This window comes from Microcaecilia unicolor, chromosome 1, assembly GCF_901765095.1.
Source record: "Microcaecilia unicolor chromosome 1, aMicUni1.1, whole genome shotgun sequence".
Taxonomy (NCBI): Eukaryota; Metazoa; Chordata; class Amphibia; order Gymnophiona; family Siphonopidae; genus Microcaecilia; species Microcaecilia unicolor.
The window spans coordinates 681,729,679-681,754,887 of record NC_044031.1 but is presented as its reverse complement, the minus strand read 5'-3'; the positions used below and the strand labels follow the sequence as shown (position 1 = coordinate 681,754,887).

The following is a 25,209-nucleotide window of genomic DNA, read 5'->3' as shown; positions in this document are numbered from 1 at the left end:
TAATGTGGGATATAAATGCCACAAATTAAATAAATAAACAAAATATAGCAGTCTGATAACTGTTTCTCTTCTATTCTCTAACAGGTTCGCCTGAAGAAAAATCTAAGCTGATGTTTACAATGTATGACATTGATGGAAATGGATTCCTTTCCAAGGAGGAGTTTTTCACAATGCTGAAGTATTTTGACATTTTGTCCCATTAGCTCAAAGCTTGCATCCCTGCTTATGTGCATTACTTAAAAAGGGTGATCCAGGGGTCCACTTTTTTATGATTAGTTTGCTTAAATCCATATGCTAATCAATTCTAGTCTTCCAAGTCCTGATTGAGATTGAAAATTAGGACTACAAGCTCCAGAAAGCATTAGGATTCATTATTATGAAACAGATGTCCAGAGCTGAGAGCAATGACATCCAGTGATACAGGAAGTCATTACCTGGTAATATCCACTGGCAAGAGCTTCACAACTAGAACTGACCAAATTAGTCAAACAGCAGCTGTAATAAACCACATATTTAGGAGAGGCTGCCAAAATAATCCATTTATAGCAATATCCAGCCCAGGGGCGTAGCTAGGTGGGGCCACAGGGGCATGGGCCCCAGCAGATTTAGCCCTGGCACCCCTGCTTTCATCCCCCCTGCCGCCTGCCCTCCCCCACCATAATCGACCCCCCCCCTCCTGCCGCCGCCAACCCTCCCCCGCCACCAGGTACCTTTGCTGGACCCCTGCCAGACGAAGTCCTCTTCAGCGCCGGTCTCCAGCACATTGCTAATCTGGATTCTGTTTCTGTGAGTCCTGACATCCGACGTCCTGCACGTAGGAACATGCAGGACGTCAGGACTCACAGAAACAGAATCCAGATCAGCAAACGCGCCGGACTTGGAGACTGGCGCTGAAGGGGACTTCAGCTGGCAGGGGTTGGGGACCCCCGCCAGCAAAGGTACCTGGTGGTGGTGGGGGAAGATTGGCGGCGGCGGGAGGGGGGATTGAAAGGAACGGGGGAGGGGCGCTAGCGCTGGGGGGGGCAAAAGTGTCGGGGGGGTCGGCGGCGCTGGGGGGGGGTTAAAATGTGCCCCTTCACCTCGGGCTGTGGACCCCCCTCCCGCCAAAGTCTGGCTACGCTCCTGACAGCCACTGAATATACATTTCAATTACGTGACAGAGCCAGTGCATAACTTTAAACAGTGGCCATCCTGGCTGAATATTGACACCATAGAGGTCAGTTTTCAGAAGATGGATATCTGCTTAAAAATAACAGAATACGTTATTTGATTATCTTTAACTCTAACGTTAGCAGGATAAATGATTTTGATACTGATCTTATAATTGCTTTCATGCAGTGGTATAACTTCCACCCAAACAGACCCTCGTAATGTAGCTTTAATTGCAATATTGTAGAAGTGCAAGTTTCAGAATCTTTTGTTTAAATGTCATCCTTGCCCTTTATGTCAGGTCTTTCATTGAGATCTCCAACAACTGCCTGTCAAGGGACCAGGTTGAACAAGTCATTGAATCTATGTATCGAGAGGCAGGATTTCAAGACAAGGAAGAGCTCACCTGGGAGGACTTTCACTACATGCTAAGGGACCACAACATGGAACTGAGCTTTACACATCTTTGCTTCAAAGGTTAGTGGGGCTAAAAGGGTGTGATGGAAGTATTTCTACTTTCTATGAGGCTATGAGATTCAGGGCATGCATAAGCTATTATAGAATACTAGTCTAAAGTCACTTTGGTGTACCAAAACTTAGGTGCGCACACTTACATCAGTGCACATACACATGTAACTGCAAATTATTGGCACCTCTGACATGTGCAAAACAGCAAAAGTAGAGGCTGACAAATGCGCAAACCAATAGGGAGATAAAAAAAACAGTTTATTCAGAATATTCATATTCATATGAATATTCTGAATAAACTGGTTTTTTATCTCCCTATTGGTTTGCGCATTTGTCAGCCTCTACTTTTGCTGTTTTGCTTTGACTCTCCGTGGAGGCTTCTCCTGTCTTCTTGGACTTGCTCTTCACCTCTGACATGTGTACATAAGTACATAAGTATTGCCATACTGGGAAAGACGTGCAGGGGCATTTTTGAACAGGGACGCCCATCTCTGAGGACGTCCCCGCGAAGGGGTGGGGCATCCTGTATTATCTAAACAAGCTGGGCGTCCATCTTTCGTTTCGATAATACGGTCGAGGATGCCCAAATCTCAACAATTAGCTCGACCTAAGAGATGGTCGACCTTAGAGATGGACGACCTCGGTTTCACCTATAATGGAAACCGAGGATGCCCATCTCAAAAACGACCAAATGCAAGCCCTTTGGTCGTGGGAGGAGCCAGCATTCGTAGTGCACTGGTCCCCCTGACATGCCAGGACACCAACCGGGCACCCTAGGGGGCACTGCAGTGGACTTCACAAATTGCTCCTAGGTGCATAGCTCCCTCACCTTTGCTGCTGAGCCCCCCAAACCCTCCCCAAAACCCACTCCGCACAACTGTACACCACTACCATAGCCCTAAGGGGTGAAGGGGGGGCACCTACATGTGGGTACAGTGGGTTTCGGGTGGGTTTTGGAGGGCTCACATTTACCACCACAAGTGTAACAGGTAGGGGGAGATGGGCCTGGGTCCGCCTACCTGAAGTGCACTGCACCCACTAAAAACTGCTCCAGGGACCTGCATACTGCTATGATGGAGCTGGTTATGACATTTGAGGCTGGCAAAAAAATGTTTTTCTAATTTGGTCAGTTCGGGCACCTTTTCGAGGCTTGGTCATGAAAAAAATTGGACCAAGTAAAGTTGGCCAAATGCTCGTCAGGGGTGCCCTTCTTTTTTCCATTATCGGCCGAGGACGCCCATCTCTTAACCATGCCCCCATCCCGCCTTCGGTACACTGCCGACATGCCCCCGTGAACTTTGGTTGTCCCCGTGATGGAAAGCAGTTGAGGACGCCCAAAATCAGCTTTCGATTATGCCGATTTGGGCGACCCTGAGAGAAGGACGCCCATCTCCCGATTTGTGTCAGAAGATGGGCGTCCTCTTTCGATTATGCCGCTGCAAGGGTCCATCAAGCCCAGCATCCTGTTTCCAACAGTGGCCAATCCAGGTCACAAATACCTGGCAAGATCCTAAAAAAGTACAAAACATTTTATACTGCTTATCCCAGAAATAGTGGATTTTCCTCAAGTCCATTTAATAACGGTCTATGGACTTTTCCTTTAGGAAGCCGTCCAAACCTTTTTAAAACTCTGTTAAGCTAATTGCCTTTACCACATTCTCTGACAACGAGTTCCAGAGTTTAATTACACGTTGAGTGAAGAAAACTTTTCTCTGATTCGTTTTAAATTTACTACATTGTAGCTTCATCGCATGCCCCCTAGTCCTAGTATTTTTGGAAAGCGTAAACAGACACTTCACATCTACCCGTTCAACTCCACTCATTATTTTATAGACTTCTATCATATCTCCCCTCAGCCGCCTTTTCTCCAAGCTGAAGAGCCCTAGCCGCTTTAGTCTTTCATAGTAACTTAGTAACATAGTAGATGACGGCAGAAAAAGACCTGCACGGTCCATCCAGTCTGCCCAACAAGATAAACTCACATGTGCTACTTTTTGTGTATACCTTACCTTGATTTGTACCTGTCCTTTTCCGGGCACAGACCGTATAAGTTGGCCCAGCACTATCCCCGCCTCCCAACCACCAGCCCCGCCTCCCACCACCGGTTCTGGCACAGACCGTATAAGTCTGCCCAGCACCATCTCCTACCACCGGCTTTGCCACCCAATCTCGTCTAAGCTCTTTAGGATCCGTGGACTTTCTCAGCAATTTATGGCTCCTCCACTTCCCCCCACCCCCCAAACCCGTACCATTCAAAAACAAATCCACTCCATCAGGCCCCCCCCCCCCCCCCCCCCCCCGTCAGGAGTCCACTCTGTTTGGAACCTCCACGTCTGGTCTCCCTTGACCGGGTGCCAGTGCTACTGGATGTACACATTATATGCAGATACTTTCTCTGTCCCGATCTAAGGGTCCCTTTTTCTAAGCCGCGTAAGCATCTACGTGCGCCCAATGTGCGCCAAAATGGAGTTACCGCACGGCTGCCGTGTGGCTCTTGCGGTAATTTCATTTTTGCTGCGTGTCTGATACGCGTGGCTGAAAAAGAATTTTTATTTTCTGCTGCGTGTATCGTATGCGCGCCAAGTGGCATTTGGTGTGCGTAAGTTGCCGTGTAAGACCTTACCGCTAGGTCAATGGCTGTCAGTAAGGTCTCAGACCCAAAATGGACACGCAGCAATTTTGATTTTGCTGCACGTCCATTTTCAGCAAAAATTTTAAAAAGGAAATAGGAAAGTCGTCCCATCCCCTTTATCATTTTCGTCGCCCTTCTCTGCACCTTTTCTAATTCCACTATATCTTTTTTGAGATGCAGCGACCAGAATTGAACACAATATTTGAGGTGCGGTCGCACTATGGAGCAATACAAAGGCATTATAACATCCTCATTTTTGTTTTCCATTCCTTTCCTAATAATACCTAACATTCCATTTGCTTTCTTAGCTGCAGCAGCACACTGAGCAGAAGGTTTCAACGTATCATCAACGACGACACCTAGATCCTTTTCTTAGTCCGTGACTCCTAATGTGGAACCTTGCATGACATAGCTATAATTTGGGTTCCTCTTTCCCACATGCATCACTTTGCACTTGCTCACATTAAACGTCATCTGCCATTTAGACGCCCAGTCTCTCAGTCCCGTAAGGTCCTCCTGTAATTTTTCACAATCCTCCCACGATTTAACGGATTTAATGTAAGTGGTGCATATGTCTTGGTGCCAATTTAGAGTACTGCTTTGCTTAATTACATATGTACAGTGAAGGAGATTTATGTGCTGGACATATAGGGGCCCTTTTACTAAGCTGCATAGACACCTATGCGCACCTAATGCACGCCAATTTGGAACTACCGCCCAGCTACCACGTAGCCCGGGCGGTAATTTAATTTTTTAAGCACATCCAGTACATACGTGGCATGCTGACAATTACCGCCTGGTCAACATGTGAAACCTTACTGCTAAGTGAATGGGTGGTGGTAAGGTCTCAGGCCCAAAATGGACCCGCGCCAATTTTCATTTTGCTGCACATCCATTTTTGGCCCCAAAAAATGGTCTTTTTTGCAGGCGCACTGAAAAATTGACCTACACGTTTCCAATACACACATCTATAACAGCACAAGCCATTTTTCGGCACACTTTAGTAAAAGGACCCCATAGGACTAGAATCAGTAAATACTTGGGCATCTTGCATACCTAAACTTTCAATAAGCTCATTTATTTTCTGCTTCTGGCTTAGAAGATAAGAACCATCATTTTGTTTCTCAATTTCTATACCAAGATAGTATGACACATTACCAAGTTCTTTTATCTCAACATTCAGGTTTAAATATTTTACAATGTCCTTGTACTCTTGCTCACTTTCGCTTGCAATGAGCAGATCATCAACAAAAGCTAAAATGTATGCATATTGTCCATTTCTGCACCTAGTGTACAAGCATTTATCTGCTTCACCTTGCTTAAATCCTAAATTTGTCAATATTTCATGCAATTTGTCATTCCAACATTTTGCACTTTGCTTTAATCCATAAAGACCTTTGTTTAATTTACACACTAGCTGTCTTTGTTTTGTATTTATGAAACCTGTTGGCTGTTCCATGTACAAGTCTTCAGTTATATCTCCATGAAGAAATGCTGTTTTCACATCAATGTGGTTGACTTGCATGCCTTTTGAGACTGCAATGCTCAGAAGTGTTCTAATTGTCGTGTGTTTCACTACAGGTGCAAACACTTCATCAAAATCTTCTCCATATTTTTGAAGATATCCCTTTGCGACTAATCTGGCTTTATACCTTTCCACTTTTCCTTGTGCATTCCTTTTTAACTTGAATACCCATTTGCATCCTATAGCTTTCTTGCCAGGAGGTAATTTTGTAAGAATCCAAGTATTATTTTTATCCAATGCATCAATTTCTTCTTGTGCAGCTTTACGCCATTCAGCAGCTTCTTCTGCTGGCATTTTCTCAATCTCATCCCATGTTAAGGGCTCTTGAGCTTCTGCTGACTTTGTTAGGTAAGACAGTCTTGGGGGTGGAACACCTTTGTTTTCCCTGGATGAGCGTCTGACAACAGGTTGGTCCGACCTTTCCGCATCCTCTAAATCTGAGAGTCCTTCTCCAATTGATTCCCCTTCTCCAACTGTACTGTCTCCTGCAATGATCCTTTCTGTGTCTGCTTCCTCTGCCTGTTCCTCATTAGATACAGATGAGTTGCTTTCAGACATCTGCCTTGGTATGGCATTTATATACACTGGCATGTCTATTATGGTTCTAGTTTCATATTCTGGATGATAAGGCTCATCTGGGATAATCCAGCCTTTATCAACCCTTTTGTTTTCATCAAAATATGTAACATGTCTTATTCCAACAATGCCAGTTTTCAGATTCAAAATTCTATATCCTTTGTGTCCTGGAGCATAGCCAACTAAAATGCCCCTTTCTGTTGTGGAATCCAGCTTATGCCTTCTTTGCTTTGGTACATGAGCATATGCTGTACTTCCAAATGTTCTTATGTGTGACAGGTTTGGCTTCCTACCATGCCATGTCTCATGTGGTGTGCGCTCAGCGCCTTTAGTTGGCATTCTGTTTTGTAGGTACACTGCTGTGAGAATGGCTTCCCCCCATAGTCTTTTAGGGAGATTGCTATCTGACAGCATACATCTGGTCATTTCCACAAGTGACCTAAATTTTCTCTCTGCAACAGAATTTTGCTCTGGTGTATAAGCTACTGTTGTGATATACTGAATGCCTTCTTGTTCTAGAAATGTGCGCATGCTTTGTGAAGTGAACTCACCACCATTGTCGGTCTGAAGAACCTTTGGTTTTCTTTCAAATTTATTGCTCACCATGGCTACGTATTTCTTCAGCATGTCTGTGACTTGACTTTTTTCTTTCAGCAAATAGGCCACACAATATCTAGAGAAATCATCCAAGAATATTAGCACAAATCTGTTATTTCCCAATGATGGGATATTAAACGGTCCACATAAGTCACTGTGTATTAAGTCCAGTACTTTATTACTCCTATTTCCTGTGTATGCAGGAAATGAGGGTCTCACACCTTTTTGAGTAACACAGTCTATGCATTTCTCCATTTTACCAGTATCTGCACTTATCTGAATGCCGGTGGCAAGTTGCTTACTGTAAAGATCCTGGATCACCTTAAAATCACGATGTCCCAGGCGGCGGTGCCAGATTTCCAGACTACATTTACCATCATTCTTCCTTACTTGCGCCAGATGTGAGGCTTCACCTGAAATGCTCAGTTTATAAACATCATTATGCATAAAAGCTTCAGCATACACTTCATCATTTTTAGAGATCGTGCACTTATTGTTTTCAAAATGAATCACAAATCCCTTCTTATCTAATATAGATACACTAAGCATATTGCAAACTGCTTGGGGAATATACAAGACATCACTTACAGGAATTTCTTTAACTTCATTAGACACTTTGCATTTTAAGAATCCAATGCCTTTTGCTTGGATCTGAGTAGTCCCTGCGTTTGCAGTATGAAGAACACCTTCTTCTGGACTCATTTCCTGAAAGAAATCCTTACAATTGGTTAAATGGCATGTGCTCCCCGAATCCAAAATCCAAGTACTTTCATTTGAATTATTATTTACCATAGTCAAAGATTTTTCTGCCATTAGAAAGCTCTTATGTTTATCATTGTCCTTTGTACATTTCCTGCTTGGAAAATTCTTTTGTTCCATTGGCTTAGGTGAGCTAGAGGGGGTGTTTTGTGTTTCCTTACACCATTTAGATACATGTCCCTCCTTTCCACATGAGTAGCAAATCAGCTTGCCCTTGGGTGGAGTTTTCCCATAGCTCCGCCTTCCTCTATTCTTTGCCAAGAAATTTGTTTCATTTCTCTCTGACTGTCTTTGAGAACACATCTCCTCAAAATCATTAATTATGCATTCCTGCCTCAGTTTTGATGCTGCCTGTTCAAAAGATTGCCCTTCAATGGCTTCATTTACAGACCTAAAAACATCAAACTTCTTTGATAGTGAGGTAAAAAGAAATGCTCTTTTCAATGCATCACACATGGGAATTCCAGAAAGTTCTAACTTTTGAAATGAAGACATAAGATGCATAATGTGATCATTACACTTACTTTTATCCCTTAATTTGGTTTCATTCAACTCTGCCAACCAAATTGGTTGCTGTTTTGCATATGTAGTTGCATACATAGTTCTCAGTTTATCTAAAATTTCCTTTGCTGTGTCTTTTGCCTCCACCAATATGGCTTGTTTCTCTGAGAGAGCTTCAAAAAACATGCACTTCACATAATAGTTTGCATTGTCCCATTCAGCCATATTTTCAGCTGTTCTGTTTTGGTCTAAACATATACTTAATTTCTTTGCTTGAAGGAGACATCTGAATCTTAGCTCCCACTGCTGATAATTAAATTCAGTTAATTTAGGCACCTTGAGAGAGTAGAAAAATGGTGAATTTCCTCCCTCAGCCATTTTGTAGCCTTGCCTTCTGTTTGGTGTGTGGGGAGAGAGAGAGACAGACTGAATCTTTCTTTTAAAACTTAAGAGAAAAATTTGGCTTTTTCACTGCCTGGTAATATTTCTCTTCTTCCTTTTTCAATTCCTGGGCTGGGCCCATAACCCTTTTGTTGGATTATTTGTAGTAAATAATTAGCAGATTTTATACACACAGCTTCAGCTTTAGAAATGTTAATTTCTTTTCTTCATCTCTCTCACATACACCCCAGAATAATTCACTGCTGAGTCACTTTAAAGTTGAAGTAACAAAACATCTATTTACTCACAGTTTGTAGTTAGATTATATTCAGACAGGCTTATATATACATAATACTATACATTTGGATTATCAGCTCTTTCCATGTGCTTAGATGGTAATGGATGCTCACACCATAGATTCTCAGGCTAGGAGAGATCATGAGCTCCATGTGCTATGCCTAATCACACCCACAGGAAGTTGCATGGGTGTGACCTCTCTAAACAATTCACATCAGAGGTCACAGAGTAATCACAGAGAAAGAAAAAAAAAACCATTGCTGACAGAAAATGCATGTTAAATACAATACATTATTCCAACAAATAGCACCCAAATTTGGGCACTGAAAAAATGCACGCTGAGCGTTTGATGCCATTTATAGAATAGTGTGTAGCGCCAGGATCTGCGCCTAACTTTAAGTGCAGTTTATAGAATAACGCTTTCAGCACCGATTTCTTTTGGCCCCATGTATAGAATTCACCCTATAGGGGTAGATTCTATATGTGGTGCCTAAAAAAGTGGCACTGAAATCAGTGCCGACTAAGTGTATTCTATAATCGGCGCCTAGATTTAGGTTCCGATCATAGAATATGCTTAGTTGATATTTCAGCGCCTAAATCTACGCGCATCCATTTATACCAATGAAAATGTGGCGTAAATCCCAGTGCATAGATTTAAGTGCACTGGGCCATATTCTATAACTAGGCGCGTTTCTCCGCCGATAACCATGCCTCTTTTTGCCTGCATGCGTTAGAAGTTCGGAGCACATGGTTACAGAATACACTTAGCGAGTTGTGAGCCTAAATTCTAATCAGTTCCAATTAGGTTGAAGGATAGGAAACAGAGAGTGGGGTTAAATGGGCAGTATTCACAATGGAGAAGGGTAGTTAGTGGGGTTCCTCAGGGGTCTGTGCTAGGACCGCTGCTTTTTAATATATTTATAAATGATTTAGAGATGGGAGTAACTAGCGAGGTAATTAAATTTGCTGATGACACAAAGTTATTCAAAGTCGTTTGTGAAAAATTACAGAAGGACCTTACGAGACTGGGAGACTGGGCGGCTAAATAGCAGATGACGTTTAATGTGAGCAAGTGCAAGGTGATGCATGTGGGAAAAAAGAACCGGAATTATAGCTACGTCATGCAAAGTTCCACGTTAGGAGTTATGGAACAAGAAAGGGATCTGGGTGTCGTCATCGATAATACACTGAAACCTTCTGCTCAGTGTGCTGCTGCGGCTCGGAAAGCGAATAGAATGTTGGGTATTATTAGGAAAGGTATGGAAAACAGGTGTGAGGATGTTATAATGCCGTTATATCGCTCCATGGTGCGACCGCACCTTGAGTATTGTGTCCAATTCTGGTCGCCGCATCTCAAGAAAGATATAATGGAATTGGAAAAGGTGCAGCGAAGGGCGACTAAAATGATAGCAGGGATGGGACGACTTCCCTATGAAGAATGACTAAGGAGGCTAGGGCTTTTCAGCTTGGAGAAGAGATGGCTGAGGGGAGACATGATAGAGGTATATAAAATAATGAGTGGAGTGGAACAGGTGGATGTGAAGCGTCTGTTCACGCTTTCCAAAAATACTAGGACTAGTGAGCATGCGATGAAACTACAGTGTAGTAAATTTAAAACAAATTGGAGAAAAGTTTTCTTCACTCAACGCGTAATTAAACTCTGGAATTCGTTGCCGGAGAACGTGGTAAAGGCGGTTAGCTTGGCAGAGTTTAAAAAGGGGTTAGACGGTTTCCTAAAGGACAAATCCATAAACCGCTACTAAATGGATTTGGGAAAAATCCACAATTCCAGGAATAACATGTATAGAATGTTTGTACGTTTGGGAAGCGCGCCAGGTGCCCTTGGCCTGCATTGGACGCTGTCGTGGACAGGATGCTGGGCTCAATGGACCCTTGGTCTTTTCCCAGTGTGGCATTACTTATGTACTTAGTGCTCATTATTGATTGATAAGTGCTGTTATCAGTACTCATTAGCTTGTTAATCTTGTTATATGTTACATAAATGCCCTCTCAATCGCAAATCTTATATACTAGTGCCCACTTAGATGACAGGATACTGTACCAGCCTTGGTATAAAACTTGTAACCACCCTGCTTACTAAAAAGTTAATGATGAAAGTCAACAGGTGGCAGTAAGATCTCATTTTATAGCCTTAACCTGGGCTATAAAATGAATATTTTACAGTCTTTTACATGAATGTAAAACAGCAATGCAATGGCGAAGCTACGGGTTGGCCTGTATGGGCACAGACCCACCTATTTGTGGCTCAGGCTCACCCCTTCTGGTGACCAATGAGGCCCCCAAAACACTTCAGTGGTGGCCACCTTGCACCCCTGTCTCTCTCTCCTCCAGCCACGGCCCAGCAACTCCCCCTCTGTCTGAACCTCTCCCCTTTCCCTGTTGTACCTCAGAACTGTCACCAGTGGCAGCAGCAATTCACATCCACTGCCTGCTCTGGCCCCACAGGCTTTCTTCTGCCGTGTCTTGCCCTCTCTGACATCACTTCCTGTTTCTTCTCTGGTGGGACGCAGTAAATGGAAGCCTGTGGGGCTGGTACAGACAGTAGTTATGAATCACTGCTGTTGCCAACACTAGTTCTGAGGTAAAGCAGGAAAAGAGAGGTTCAGAGAGAGAGGGGTTGCCAGGCTGTGGGCGGAGGAGGGGCAGATGCAGATCCAAGGGCAAGAGGAGAGGGAGAGAGATGTAGGACAAAGGAGCACAGGAAGTTTTGGAAGGGTCCACCCACGTTAACACTGGGCCCACACAAAATAGCAAGTCTGGCTATGCCACTGCAGCATTGGTATGGAGTTGCACATGTTACTGTAGTCCGATGTTGCATTCTAAACTGGAAGATTCTATCCCATCATGTTATCTGCTACTTTCTGTTTTTAAATTCTAAGCACAAATATTTTTGTCTTGCAGGGGTTGAGGTTCCTGAGGCATTTAACCAGTTGTGTAGAAGAGTCTCCTTTCTGACTTTACCTGAGGATAGTGGGTAAGAGTATATAGATTTGAATATTATAAAACAGTACAGGTCAGTCTAGCAGACTCCCTAGCATTTTAAGTATAAACAGGCCCATGCAGTCAAAAACGGCAAACATACGGTATTTCCAGCCATAGAGCAATGTTAAGCAAAAATCAGTGCATGGAGAACAGTAAAACTCAGAGGGCCTGGTAAACAGCACAACTTATCTGGGTAGGATCAGCTCAGCAGGTCCACCCACTGATTTTCAGCAGCATTATTTAGATGCAGCTTTGCTGTCTTAATTTACCTGGCTATTTATCTGCGTAGTGGCACAGCACATTGGCCATAAATTCTGGCGGTCAGCACCAGAATGTGGGTATAGCCCAGTGCTGAATAGCTGGGACTAAGTTTAAATGCTATGGTCAACATTTTAAAGCAATGCCGACGTTGAAGTATATATCAGTGGGAGAGATTTATAATACTGTATGCAGAAATTTATTTGTAACTACTAGTGCAGTGCTTGGTTTTTAGAGGAGTTAAGCAAATACAGTTAGCAGCGACGCCTTATCCTATAAGGGAACAATTTTCAAAAAAACGCAGATTTGGTGCAGTAACCGGTGAAATTTACTTCATTATCTTGGAATAGATGTTCAGCTGCACTTACCTGAGGGGGTAGAGTTAGGGGTACAATTTGTGTAGTTGGAGTTACCAGGCTAAATTTAACCGTTTAGCTAACTGGCTAAATCTAAAAGCCTGTCCCTGTAACTCTTCTGACCTAGCCCTCTTTTCCCAATTAAATTTGTGTGTGCAAGTTTAACTGTGAACATTTAGCTGGTTAGAGAGGCCCTACTTTTAACAAAGTAGATTTACTTATCTAAAACTTGATTGCAGCCAGGTAAATCATTTTTAATAATGATCTCCAATAGACAGTGGCGTAGCGGGGGCAGCTGCCACCCGGAGCGGATCACTGCTGCACCCCCCCCCCCCCGGGTGCAGACCAACACGACACCCCCCCACCGGCATAGCGCCACCCCGACACGGTTCCCACCTGCCTACGAGCTCCATCCATCTGCAGCGCTGCTGTAAATAAGAAATCGCTTCGTCGGCCCTTCCCTCACTCACTGTGTCCCGCCCTTGAGGAAATAGGAAGTTACGTCAGAGGGCGGGACACAGTGAGTGAGGGAAGGGCCGACGAAGCGATTTCTTCTTTACAGCAGCGCTGCAGATGGATGGAGCTCGTAGGCAGGTGGAGACCGTGTCGGGGGGAGGCGCTGCGCCGGGGGGGGGTGGACGGATGCACCCCCCCACACCCGTTGACACCCGGGGCGGACAGCCCCCACCGCCCCACCCTTGCTACGCCACTGCCAATAGACAAATATTAGTCTAAAGCACAAGCTAAGTTTAAATTATGGAAGACAGTGCTCTCCAAAATGTTCTGGTTCTGGTGCTGAATCAGGCCTCCTCCTCAAACTGAGACCTTGATGCAATTAACTGCATTATCCATTCATGCAGTGGTTTACTTCTGATTTTCCCATGCTAATCTTACTCCCAATATAGTAATAGTTTTTAGCAGGGGAAAATCAGTGGTAAAATCACTGCTAAAGGGTAGTGCAATAGATATACAAAATGCTGAATGCCAAATTGCTCCTGTTGTTTTTAAAAAAAAGTGCTTACATGTCATGCTGGTTTTTACTCTCCTTGTAACGTTGAGGCTTGATGCAAAATGGCATCAAAAGGGTCATCTGAGGTGACGTGGTACTTCACCTCAGATGACTCAAGATCACTGGTAACCCACCAGACCTCCTACCCTCTGTTCTCAACTCCACAAAAAAATCAACTGTAACCTCCTTCACCTCTCACTCCCTCCCCTGATGCCACCAAACAACCTTGATGGTCAAAGTGGACCCCCTACCCCTGCCTTTATATGGCTAGCTGGACCCTAGGAGTTCATCCCGATGTACTGCAATGGGTTAGGCACCACCATTTTCTAAGATGGCTGCCCAAAGAAAAGGATGCCACTGATCACAGCCCCAGACCAGGTAAGTACTTTCTTACTCTAGGGACTAGGGAAAATCTGTGTGTCCAGTCTGCTACTACGGGGGCTTTCTGGTTGAGTATCTCCCTGTGCCAAGTACCCTGGTCAGGATGTCCCCTCCAAGGGTGCCCTGGCTTGGGATGCCCTGAAACAGTAGCCCTGGGGAGGAGTCCTGGGGGGGGGGGGTTAATGAGGTCCAGAGCTCACTGGCCAATAGGAAAATTTTGAGAGGTGGGTTCAGACGTGGAGTGGAGGTTAGGGAGTCTGACTGGCATTTTTTTTTTTTACTTTCTCCCTTTCTATCAGTGCATGAGCCAGTCCTCACTCACACACACTGACAGGAACAGAGACATTTTACCCGCAATGCAACAAATGGCTGCATATTACCAGAGTGGTGTGTCCTGGGGGCTTTTTTCTGCCAGGCAGACTTTTTAATGCCATGTTAAACATGCCATTAGTTTACTGCTCAGGAACAGCATGTTTCTGCACATCTGTTAGAAGCTTTAGTGCACCTTCCTAACATACCTTTTACTAAATCAAGGCCTAAGCAGGCAAACTATACCTATGGCCTGGAGCCAGAGACCTGCAGCTCTATATGAAAAATTGCCTTAGTCAATAAGAAGACACTTCCTATAGTCAGTTAGCAGATTGCAGTAGAACTAGCTTTTTAATAGGGAGGAAGATGAAAAAGAAGGTCAGATGTAAGTGAATGGAATATAATTCACTCTTTAAATTCTCTTCACAGTTCATTGATTCGAGGTGAGAAAGCAGACAAGCATATGTATCTGACAGAAGCAGAGGCACAACACCTTCGAAAGAGATCCCAAAAGAATAAGTATGTGTTCTACACAGTCATAATTTTTAAAACTAAGAGCCTGTTTACTAAGCCATGCTGTAGGCACACTAGTGTTTTTAGCACATGCTAAAAATTAGTGCGGGCTAATGCTAGAGACACCCATATATTCCTATGGGTGTCTCTAGCATTAGCGCATTCTAAAAACGCTAGCGCACCTTAGTAAACAGGACCCTAAGAGTGTCTACATACAACTAGGAATTAGAAGAGAAAAAGGAACAAGAGATGGTAAAGAATGAGTCAAGAACGGATAACTTAGAACTCAAGGTTTACACACTTTTTATTTCTTTATTTATGTATTCAAGACTTGGTATACTGCTTTAGCTGACTAGCAGGACAAAGTGCTGTACAGTCTAATATCAAATATAGGGGTCCTTTTATTGCATCTTGGTAAAAGAAACTTCAAATGAAGATAAGATAGAGAAACATGCAATCTAAGAAAACATAATATATGACACACCTAAAATTCAACAAAGAAGCTGGAGTCCAGAAACCACCCAATCAGTTCCTAAGATTAAGGTTCATAAGCCTACTGAAATAACCACATTTTTAATGCCATCTTAAATTTTTTAAGTGAAAGCTCACCCCGAACTGACAAAGACAGTGAGTTCCATAAAGCAGGTGCTGCAAAATAACATAACGTAACATAACATCAGAATTTGTATTCTGCTTGTACTTCCTCGGTTCAAAGTTGATCACAATCAGAGAGACCAGGACAGTAACTGGCAATTACATAATAAAAACACCAAGGGGTCCTTTTACTAGCGTCAGCACATATTTTTGACATGCGCTGAGGTCCCCTTTTACCGCAGTTGGTAAAAGGCTGTCTTTTTTTTTCTCAAAAAGAAATGGCTATGTTAAAAGTGATGCAGCAATTACAACACAGTATTGGCTTCGATCATAGGTCCAAAAATACCCAACAGCCCCAATTTTTTATAATTATATAGTGATGCATGAAAAACCATCTTGCATTTAGACAACAATGTGGGGGGAAAACAAAATTCAACTTATCTTTTGAGCAACAGTGCAAGGCAGTAGCGAAACGTCCCAACGGGGACCCGTTTCAACAAAAGGCTTCCTCAGGGGTCTCTGTGCTGCCTTTGCCATTCAAATGCTGTTGGAAAAACAAAAGAAGAAATGAAAAATAGCCATCCTAGTCTTACATACAAAATCAAGACAGAGGAGCAGAATTCATTATGCCTCAATAGCTGCGGCTGTGCATTATGGCCACCAAGGAACTAAACATGGTGGCTGCTTATAAAGAAACGCCGACGCATGCGCACACCCATATGGAATGTCAACATCAAAAGATTACTTATGGACTGAACAAGGGGTGCGTTAAAACAAAAAGTTGAAAAAAGTGCATGTACGTGGAGAGTCACACTCCTATTAGAAAAAAGCTGACCATTCTACCCTCACATTAAGACCCTGGGGTTCCACAGATTGTAAGCAGAGAATCCAGCGCTGCTCAAGTTGTAATAGGCTTCTGTTTAAATCACCTCCACGTTTCTGAGCAGAAACGCTGTCAATCACCCATACTGAGTAGTCATCAAAAGTATGTTGTTTCTCCAGACTGTGTGCTGTCAACAGAGCCCCTACCCATTGATGAACTATACTGTGTCTGTGCTCATTCATATGAATGTTAAGGCTTCTGTTGGTCTTACCCACATATACTTTGTGGCGCGGGCATTGTAAGATGTACACGACACAAGTTGATTTACAGTCAGTCTGTTTTTTAGAGTAGTAGATCTTGTGATCTGTAAGATTGATGAAACTGTCGCTTACTTTAGTGATAGAACAAATTTTACAATGTCCACACTTGAAATGACCCACTGTGGACTGGTCTGGAAGACAGTCGGAACAGAAGGCAACAGCGCCGGGCTCAAAATTTCTTTAATGTTCTTACCTCTAGAGAAAGCTATCATCAACTGTTGGGTGGCAAAAGCCGTGTGTGTTTTCAGAATGTCCCAATGTTTGTGTAAGGTATTAGCCACCGCATTCCCACCCTGTGTATATCTCATAACACAAACCATTTTGGATGCATCATCTTCAGAGTTTCTAGGGGTCAACAACAGGTCCCTATTAAGATATCTTGCTCTATGATAAGCCATTTTCAAAATGTGATGAGAGGTAACCTCTGTTCAATAAATCCTGAAAAAGTAATTTTGAGTGGACTTTGAAATCTTGCAAATTGGTGCAAATCCTGCAGAAACATAAGAATTGAGAAAAAGGCAAACTGTTGCGTAAGGATCTGGGATGGCAGCTGTCGTAGTACAACAATGTGTTGCGATCAGTAGGCTTGCGATACACTTGTTTGATGAAAGTGGTGTTTTGCTGAAAAATATGTACATCCAAAAAATGGATGCCTACAAATGAATGAGATGTTGTAAACTGTATAGCTGGGTTGCAGGAATTGAGCCACTGCTCAAAATCCGATAACTCTTGCTCAGAACCAGCCCAGAGTAGAAAGACGTCATTAATATAGCTTCTCCAAAGTTTAATGTGAGACTGAAAATGAGAGGACGGCAACCGTCTTTCAAAATTGTCCATAAAAAGATTCGCAATAGAGGGTGCGAAGGTAGCGCCCATTGCCATGCCAGACTCTGTAAATATATGGAATCAGAAAAAAGAAAAAAATTTCAGTCAAGGCAATCTGTGTTAATTGTAGTAGAAACTCAGAGGGGACGTCATTAGGTTTGGGACGAGAGTCCAATGCTTTGGCTATAGCCAATAGTGCTTGGTCTTGAGGTATCGAGGTGTATAGTGATCTGATGTCTAAGGTGACCATTTACAACTTCTCATTCTGCGGGTTGTGGAATTCAGACAATAAGTTCAAAAAATGCATCGTGTATTTAAGATATGTCGGAATCTCACAGACTAGAGGTTTCAAAAAGTAGTCTACAAACATCGATAATGGCTCCAACAGTGAACCCCTGGAAGAGAGGATCGGTCTGCCAGGTGGTTGAAGAGGATTTTTGTGTACTTTTGGAAGAGTATATAGTACAAACATAGTGGGATGCTTCGGATTTTAAAAAATGAATTCTTTGTTGGTGAGAAAGCCCAAGTCGAGGCCTTGCAAAGTCACATCAAGGATGATTTTACGAAGTCTCTGGGTAGAGTCGCAATCCTGGCGGATGGTAGTACGGCCCTACCAGTATACTCATTCCCTTCACACATGGAATTTTTATCCACAAGGATTCCACGCTGCTATGTGTTTCATGTAGAATATTTATTTTGTTTGATTCAATTCCCTCTTTAACATTTAGCACACCCCCTCCAATTTGATCCACTCTATCATTGTGATAAAATTTTGTACCCTAATAACACAATGTCCCATTGATTGTGCTCCTTCCACCAGGTCTCTGAGATTTCCTATTATATCTACCTCTTCATTTAGTGGGCCTTTTACAAAGGCACGCTAGCGTTTTTAGTGCATCCTATATATTCCTGTAGGCGTCTCTAACATTTAGCGCATGCCAATCATTAGTGTGCGCTACAAAAAGCTACATCTTATTATTTAGGCTTCTAGCATTTGTATATAGACACTTCAAATTGTGTTTTTTTCCTAGCATCTACAAGCTGCTTTGAAGTTGACAAAAATGATCAAGGGGATGGGATGACTTCCCTATGAGGAAAGGTTAAAGCGGCTAGGGCTTTTCAGCTTGGAGAAAAGACAACTGAGGGGAGATTTGATAGAGGTCTATAAAATAACGAGTGGAGTGGAACGTTTACACGTTCCAAAAATACTAGGACTAGGGGGCATGAAATGAAGCTACAAAACAGTAAATTTAAAATGAATCAGAGAAAAGTTTTCTTCACCCAACGTGTAATTTGGATATTTGAAGATGCTCATTTGTCCCTGGGCCAATGGTGGCCAGCATTTTGTTCAAACTGATTCAGGGTCCAGATGGCAAGAAAAGATTTTGATATTACAAACAGCCAGTCATGCTTTCTTTTGAGGCTTTTCCTTCCTTTTTTTTCTCTATAAGTATAGGAGTGCTTTCATACTGTGACACTTGTGTGGATTAGTATTATTTTTGTTATTGCTTTTTCTTCAAGAGACACCAATACAATTGTTTTCCTGCCCTTAATCTAGCTGATTACAGGAACCCCTGAGGATGATCCCCTTTATTCTTCCTCATTTGCCCCATTGTAGGTTCCTTAATTTTATGCTTATGGTGGGGGGAGGCAAGGCTGCAAATAGGTACTCAGTAAAAGAGTGTGAACCCTCCCACAATACTGGATTGACCAGGCACATTATATAAGGAAAGGCTAAAGAGGTTAGGAGCTCTTCAGCTTGGAAAAGAGACGGAGGAGTGGAGATATGAATGAGGTCTACAGAATCCTAAATGGTGTAGAATGAGTAGAAGTAAATTGATTTTTTACTCATTCCAAAATTACAAAGATTAGGAGACACTTGAGGAAGTTACATGGGAATACTTTTAAAGCAAACAGGAGGAAATATTTTTTTCACTCAAGTTAAGCTCTGGAACTCATTGCCGGAGGATGTGGTAACAGCAGTTAGTGTATCTGAGTTTTAAAAAGGTTTAGACAAATTCCTGGAGGAAAAGTCTTTAGTCTGCTACTGAGACAGACATAGGAAGCAACTGCTTGCCCCAGGATTCGTAATATGGAGTGTTGCCATGATTTGGGTTTCTGCCAGGTACTTGTGACCTGGCTTAGCCACTATTTGGAAAACAGGATACTGGGCTAGATGGACCATTTGTCTGACCCAGTATGGCTACTCTTTTGTTCTTATATATTTATTCACATATAGGGAGGGCAGTTTTATAGAAACACATTACTTTACCTATGAAAACAAATTTGAAAATGGCTTCCCCTGAGGCTAAGGAATGTATAACTTTTCTCAGGTAGTTTTCTTTTTCTCGTCTGAGAATTATTTTATAACACTGCTGTGTGTGCCAACTGTACAAGTTAATTTTTCCTGTTTTCCTGTCCAGGATTCCATCATTTGAATCACATTTGTACACAGAAGCAAAAAAGGAAAAATACGAAAAAAGCAAAATTCATCAAAAGATTCAACATTTCAAGCGCTTTATCGAGAACTACCGACGCCACATTGTGTGTGTGGTCATCTTTTACGGCATTGCGATAGGAATGTTTGTGGAGCGAGCATACTGTAAGAATCCTATAACTCTCTCACACCTCTGTGTAGATCTTTTAGTAGTAAACTGTCAAAACTCCAAAATGCCTCCAACCTATTTGGTCATCCAAGGTCATTGTGGAATAGGCAGAAGCAAGGCAGGGACATCAGGAATGGGGTATTGGAAGGAAAATTCAGGAGGAATTTGTTTTTACATGGCCCAAACTCAGCACTTTTTTTAAAAATTATTATTTTGTATTCCTTTTTCAAAGCTCTTTTGTTCATTTTAGTTATGTATGTATTTATTAACCACTTTTATGAAGAGATTCACCCAAAGCAGTGTACAGCAGCAGAAGCGGAGCCAGGCAGAGCCAGGTTGACAGCGCGGGGGGAGTGAGAGCGGACTTCTGCCGGCGCTGGCGCACAATTTCAGTGCAACACGATGAGCAAAAATAGGCGCCGGCACCAGCAGAACTCCGTTTGGGGGAGCGGCCGCTCCTCTGGTGCCCCACCTAGCAGGTACTGTTTAATATAAAACTTACAATTTTGTTAACAGCTGAACACTGGAAAAATGGCCAAAGAGAAGCATGAATACAATAAATGAGGCAAAACTGGAAATTTCAAACTGAAACCTAATAATAGGACTAATATGAAACAGGATCAGAAATATAAACATTTAACAGCACTGGGTAAATTTCTTCATAAAGGTAATAAATAAATAAATATAACATAAATATGAAAAATAGCAGAACAATATAAATTATATCATCCTTATTGTTTGGATTTTGCTCACACCGTTTTCAGTAGTATCTCAAAGTACCCTGGGTATTTCACTGCCATTGAATGGCTTTACTATCAAAGAGACCCTTTTACTAAGCTTCACTAAAAGGGGCTGTGCACTATAAATAACATGTGGGTTTCCCCATGCGCTGAAGCCACTTTTAGAGCAGCTGTAAAATGGCTGCATTTCCATTTTTCCCATTAATGGTCAGGTGCTAATTTCCAAATGAACACGTGGCCGTTAGTGCAGGAGCCCTTACCAACCCCTATTTAGTAGGCTGAAAGGGCCCATGGGCTAACCATGTGCTAATCGGCTGGCATGTGGCAATGTAGCGCTGGGCACACCTACCCTACACCCCCAAACACACCCCCAGGGAAGTGAGCGCAGATGCCTGGACTACCACAGGGCACCTGAGCACACCCCGCGATAGTGCATTTTGGCGCAGGAAACATTCAGTAGTGCTTACTGCTGCTTAGTAAAAGGGGTATGTGTCCAAGAGAATCCGCCAAGGCAGAGAACTCAAACATCCCATGAGAAACCACAAGAGTGTGAAAGGAAAGGTGGGAGGTTGATCATGGATACCAAAGACTGGAGAGATGCACTCTGGAGTGAAAAATCCATTATTGATAAAACGACTTTTGTGTTTCGGCTGCTAGGCCTGCATCAGGAGTCTACAATGAAATGTGTATATAAGAATAACAATGCAGTAAAATAATGCGTAAAGAAATATGTATAAGAAAATATATATATATAAAACTGTGAAAAATGTATAGTAAAAATGTAACAATGTATTTGCAAAGAACAGATTATTTCTATGCATAATAATGAATAAAAATGTACAGTAAAACAATATATACAATAGACAATAAAATACCACCAAATATATTCTTAATTAAATAAACCCATAGTAAATATATAGTGAGACAATATAGTAAAAAACATGTGGAGGGGGATAATCGAACGGGGATGCCCATCTCTAAGGACGTCCCGGCGAAGGGGCAGGGAAACCCGTATTATCAAAACAAGATGGGCGTCCATCTTTCATTTCGATAATATGGTCGGGGACTCCCAAATCTCAACAGTTAGGTCGTACTTAGAGATGGTCGTCCCCGATTTTCAGCCATAATGGAAACCGAGGACGCCCATCTCAAAAATGACCAAATCCAAGTCATTTGGTCATGGGAGGAGCCAGCATTCGTAGTGCACTGGTCCCCCTGACATGCCAGGACACCAACCAGGCACCCTAGGGGGTCACTGCAGTGGACTAACTGATGCACTAACTGAACAGAAAAAGCCCTTCCCTTACCGATCCCTTAGCGATTTGGAAAGGAACGGGCATGCATGAAGGAAATGGCTTGCAAATGAGCTGCTCGCTGTTAGCTCATTTGCACACGATTTCCTTCCTAAGGAGGGGAAGCCAATGCAGAGCAGCCAAGCATAATGTGTGGCTGCTCTGCACATGCCAAAGATGGCTTCATACATGCAAACAAGCTGCGTGTATATTAGCTGTCTACAACCTTAAATAAATTGCCATGTACAACCTTAGAAAAATACAAGTCCAGGTGAAAACATCCAAGTGCTCGTCAGGGACGTCTTTTTTTTTTTTTTTTAGAGTATGGGTGAAGGACGTCCTTCCATCCCTGCAATGGCAGTTGAGGATGTCCAAAATGTGATGTTTCTGTGAGAAGGATGCCCATGCCTGATATGCTTCTGACACACCCTTTGTTTATTTGGATTTTGGATCACAAGTAGCAGCAGTGGGATTTGAACTAGCCACCTCTGGATTGCAAGACCAGTGCTCTAACAACTAGGCCACTCCTCCACTCCACTCCTTTGAAATTCGGCCATCCCTGTGGGGGGGGGGGGGGAAGTTCAGGAAGTCGAAAATGTTTGAAAGAAGGATGTCCACGCCTTCACTATGCCTCCGCTGACACACACATACATCCCCTCTCAGGAACCTGCATACTGCTGCGATGGACCTGAGTATGACATTTCAGGCTGGCAAAGAAAGTTTTTAAAGTTGTTTTTTTCAGGGTGGGAGGGGGTTAGTCACCACTGGGGAGTCAGGGGAGGTCACCCCCGATTTCCTCCGGTGGTCATCTGGTCAGTTTGGGCACCTTTTTGAGGCTTGGTCGTGAAAAAAAATGGAGCAAGTAAAGTCGGCCAAATGCTCGTCAGGGACGCCCTTCTTTTTTCCATTATCAGCTGAGGACGCCCATCTCATAAACATGCCCTCGTCCCACCTTCGGTACGCTGCCGACATGCCCCCGGGAACTTTGGTCATCCCTGCGACGGAAAGCAGCATAATTGAAAGCCGATTTTGGGAGATCCTGAGAGAAGGACGCCCATCTTCTGATTTGTGTTGGAAGATGGGCGCCCTTCTCTTTCGAAAATGCCCCTGATAGTAAAAAACATAAGACCATGGGGTGTATAGAGGATATGACAATATACATAAAATTAATAAGATGAATTATGCAAAACAAATTGAATTGTGTGTATGTGAATATTAGGAGTAAGTGGGTAACATGAGAAATGCAAATAAATTCAAATGGATGTAGTAGCTGTATATGAGCATATCAATAAAAATACTAACCTGTATAGATAGAAAACGTCCAATAGCCTGATGTGGTGGAATACAGAATGATCTCTATACATAAAGTAACATCCAATTTCTTGATATAGTGAGTTGGATAATGGTCTGCAAAAGTGTGTTAGACACATTGATGATAAAACTGAAAATGAAGTACAGTGATAAAAATATATATTAAAGTGCACCCCATACAGGAATCTTAGTAAAAGGACTGCACAGTTTGTACCTAAGACAATATGAATGGTTAAGGGACTTGCCCTATGATCACAAACAATAGCCGTCAGATTTGACCCAGGAACACCTGGATATTAAGATTGGTCCTCTAGCCACTAGGCTACTCCTCCACTCCCTAAGATCATAATAGACAGCATGAAAGACAATTCAAATGACATAGATATGTCACAATAAACTGCAAGTGAAAGAAATAAAAACCAAAACAATTCAGTGCACACTTACACCCTTACATGAGAGCAGCAAGATGATTAATATACCCAATGTCACATTTTGATCAGAACTTTACAATCTATGAGGGCAGTGGCGTACCGAGGGTGGGGCAGTGGGGGCGGTCCGCTGCTGGAGGGATAAAGAAAGCAGCCGTGTGCCTGTCGGCTCCATTGGTTCCCTGCTCCCTCTGCCCCGGAACAGGTTACTTCCTGTTCCGGGGCAGAGGGAGCAGGGAAGCAGTGGAACCGACAGTCACGCAACTGCTCCCAGCAGGTAAGAATGCACCGAGGGGGGGCTTGGGTGATACGCTGGGGGGTTGATGCGCTGGGGGGTGTCGTGCTGCACACAGGGGGGATGGACGCCACTGTACCCGGTTGGGGGGGGTGCACAGCGGCGATCCGCCCTGGGTGGCAGCCGACCAAGGATCGCAACTGTAAGAGGGTCTTTTACTCAGGTGCGCTAGCATTTTTAGCCCCATGGCGTCTCAGCTTTTAGCACCAGCTGATTTTTAGCGTGAGCTAAAAATGCTAGCGCACCTTAGTAAAAGACTCCTTAAGTGCATTAATTTTTAAATTGTATTTGATTATTTATCTTTCTCCAACTCATTCTCCTTCATGCTCTTCTTTTCAATGGCCTGATCTAACTTGATCTGATGCAAAATATGAACTTATTTCCAGTTCTGGATTGGAAGTACCAGCTTTAAGGGAAGACCTCACAGCACCAACTGTTAAAATAATCTTTCTCTGCTTTTCCTACAGACTATGCATACGAGTCCCAGCACACTGGTATCGCACAGGTCACCCTGATTGGCATCATTATCTCACGGGGCACAGCTGCCAGCATTTCCTTCATGTACTCCTATATTCTGCTCACCATGTGCCGGAATCTAATCACATTTCTGCGAGAAACGTTTCTAAACTGCTACATCCCTTTTGATGCTGCGGTGGACTTTCATCGTTTGATTGCAAATGCTGTCATCATATTAACAGGTAGCTTGGCAATGTCCATCTTTCTATTATGAAGCAGACCTTCGATATTTCCGAATCTATCACTATATAGCAATTGGTGAGCTATGTAAAAGTGACAGTCTTGGTTTAACTCTTATTAAGTTAGATGTGGGTTGAAAACTATCAGGGATTTGAAAAGCAAGTTCCCTCTATCATCTGGCATTTGCCTATGACAAGTATATTGGTCTAAATTGGCGTCTCAGGGGTCCTTTTACTAAGGTGCGCTGAAAAATGGCTTGTGGTACTGTAGGCGCGGGTTTTGGGCATGCACCAATCCATTTTTCAGTGTGCCTGTGAAAAAGGACCTTTTTTTTGCTGAAAATGGACGTGCGGCAAAATCAAAATTGCTGCGCATCCATTTTGGGTCTGAGACCTTACCGCCAGCCATTGACCTAGCGGTAAAAAAGCCGGGCGGTAATGACTTACTCACGTCAAATGCCTCTTGGTGCGCTCCCGTTACGCGCATCCAAAAATAAAAAATATTTTTCAGACACGTGTATCAGACGCATGCCAAAAATGAAATTACCGCAAGTGGTAGTTGGGCG

At 43.1% G+C, this 25,209-nt stretch overlaps 1 protein-coding gene across 1 annotated transcript in view; it reads left to right on the top strand.

Moving 5' to 3' along the window:
- The window catches only part of LOC115458066 (dual oxidase 1-like), a 287,347-nt gene that overhangs the window by 230,425 nt on the left and 31,713 nt on the right, over positions 1-25,209 (top strand). The window contains exons 20-25 of the mRNA XM_030187873.1: positions 85-178; positions 1,451-1,626; positions 11,808-11,880; positions 14,631-14,720; positions 19,700-19,878; positions 24,416-24,646. Of these exons, the coding sequence (XP_030043733.1) occupies positions 85-178; positions 1,451-1,626; positions 11,808-11,880; positions 14,631-14,720; positions 19,700-19,878; positions 24,416-24,646 (843 nt within the window). The remainder of the gene's footprint in view (positions 1-84; positions 179-1,450; positions 1,627-11,807; positions 11,881-14,630; positions 14,721-19,699; positions 19,879-24,415; positions 24,647-25,209) is intronic.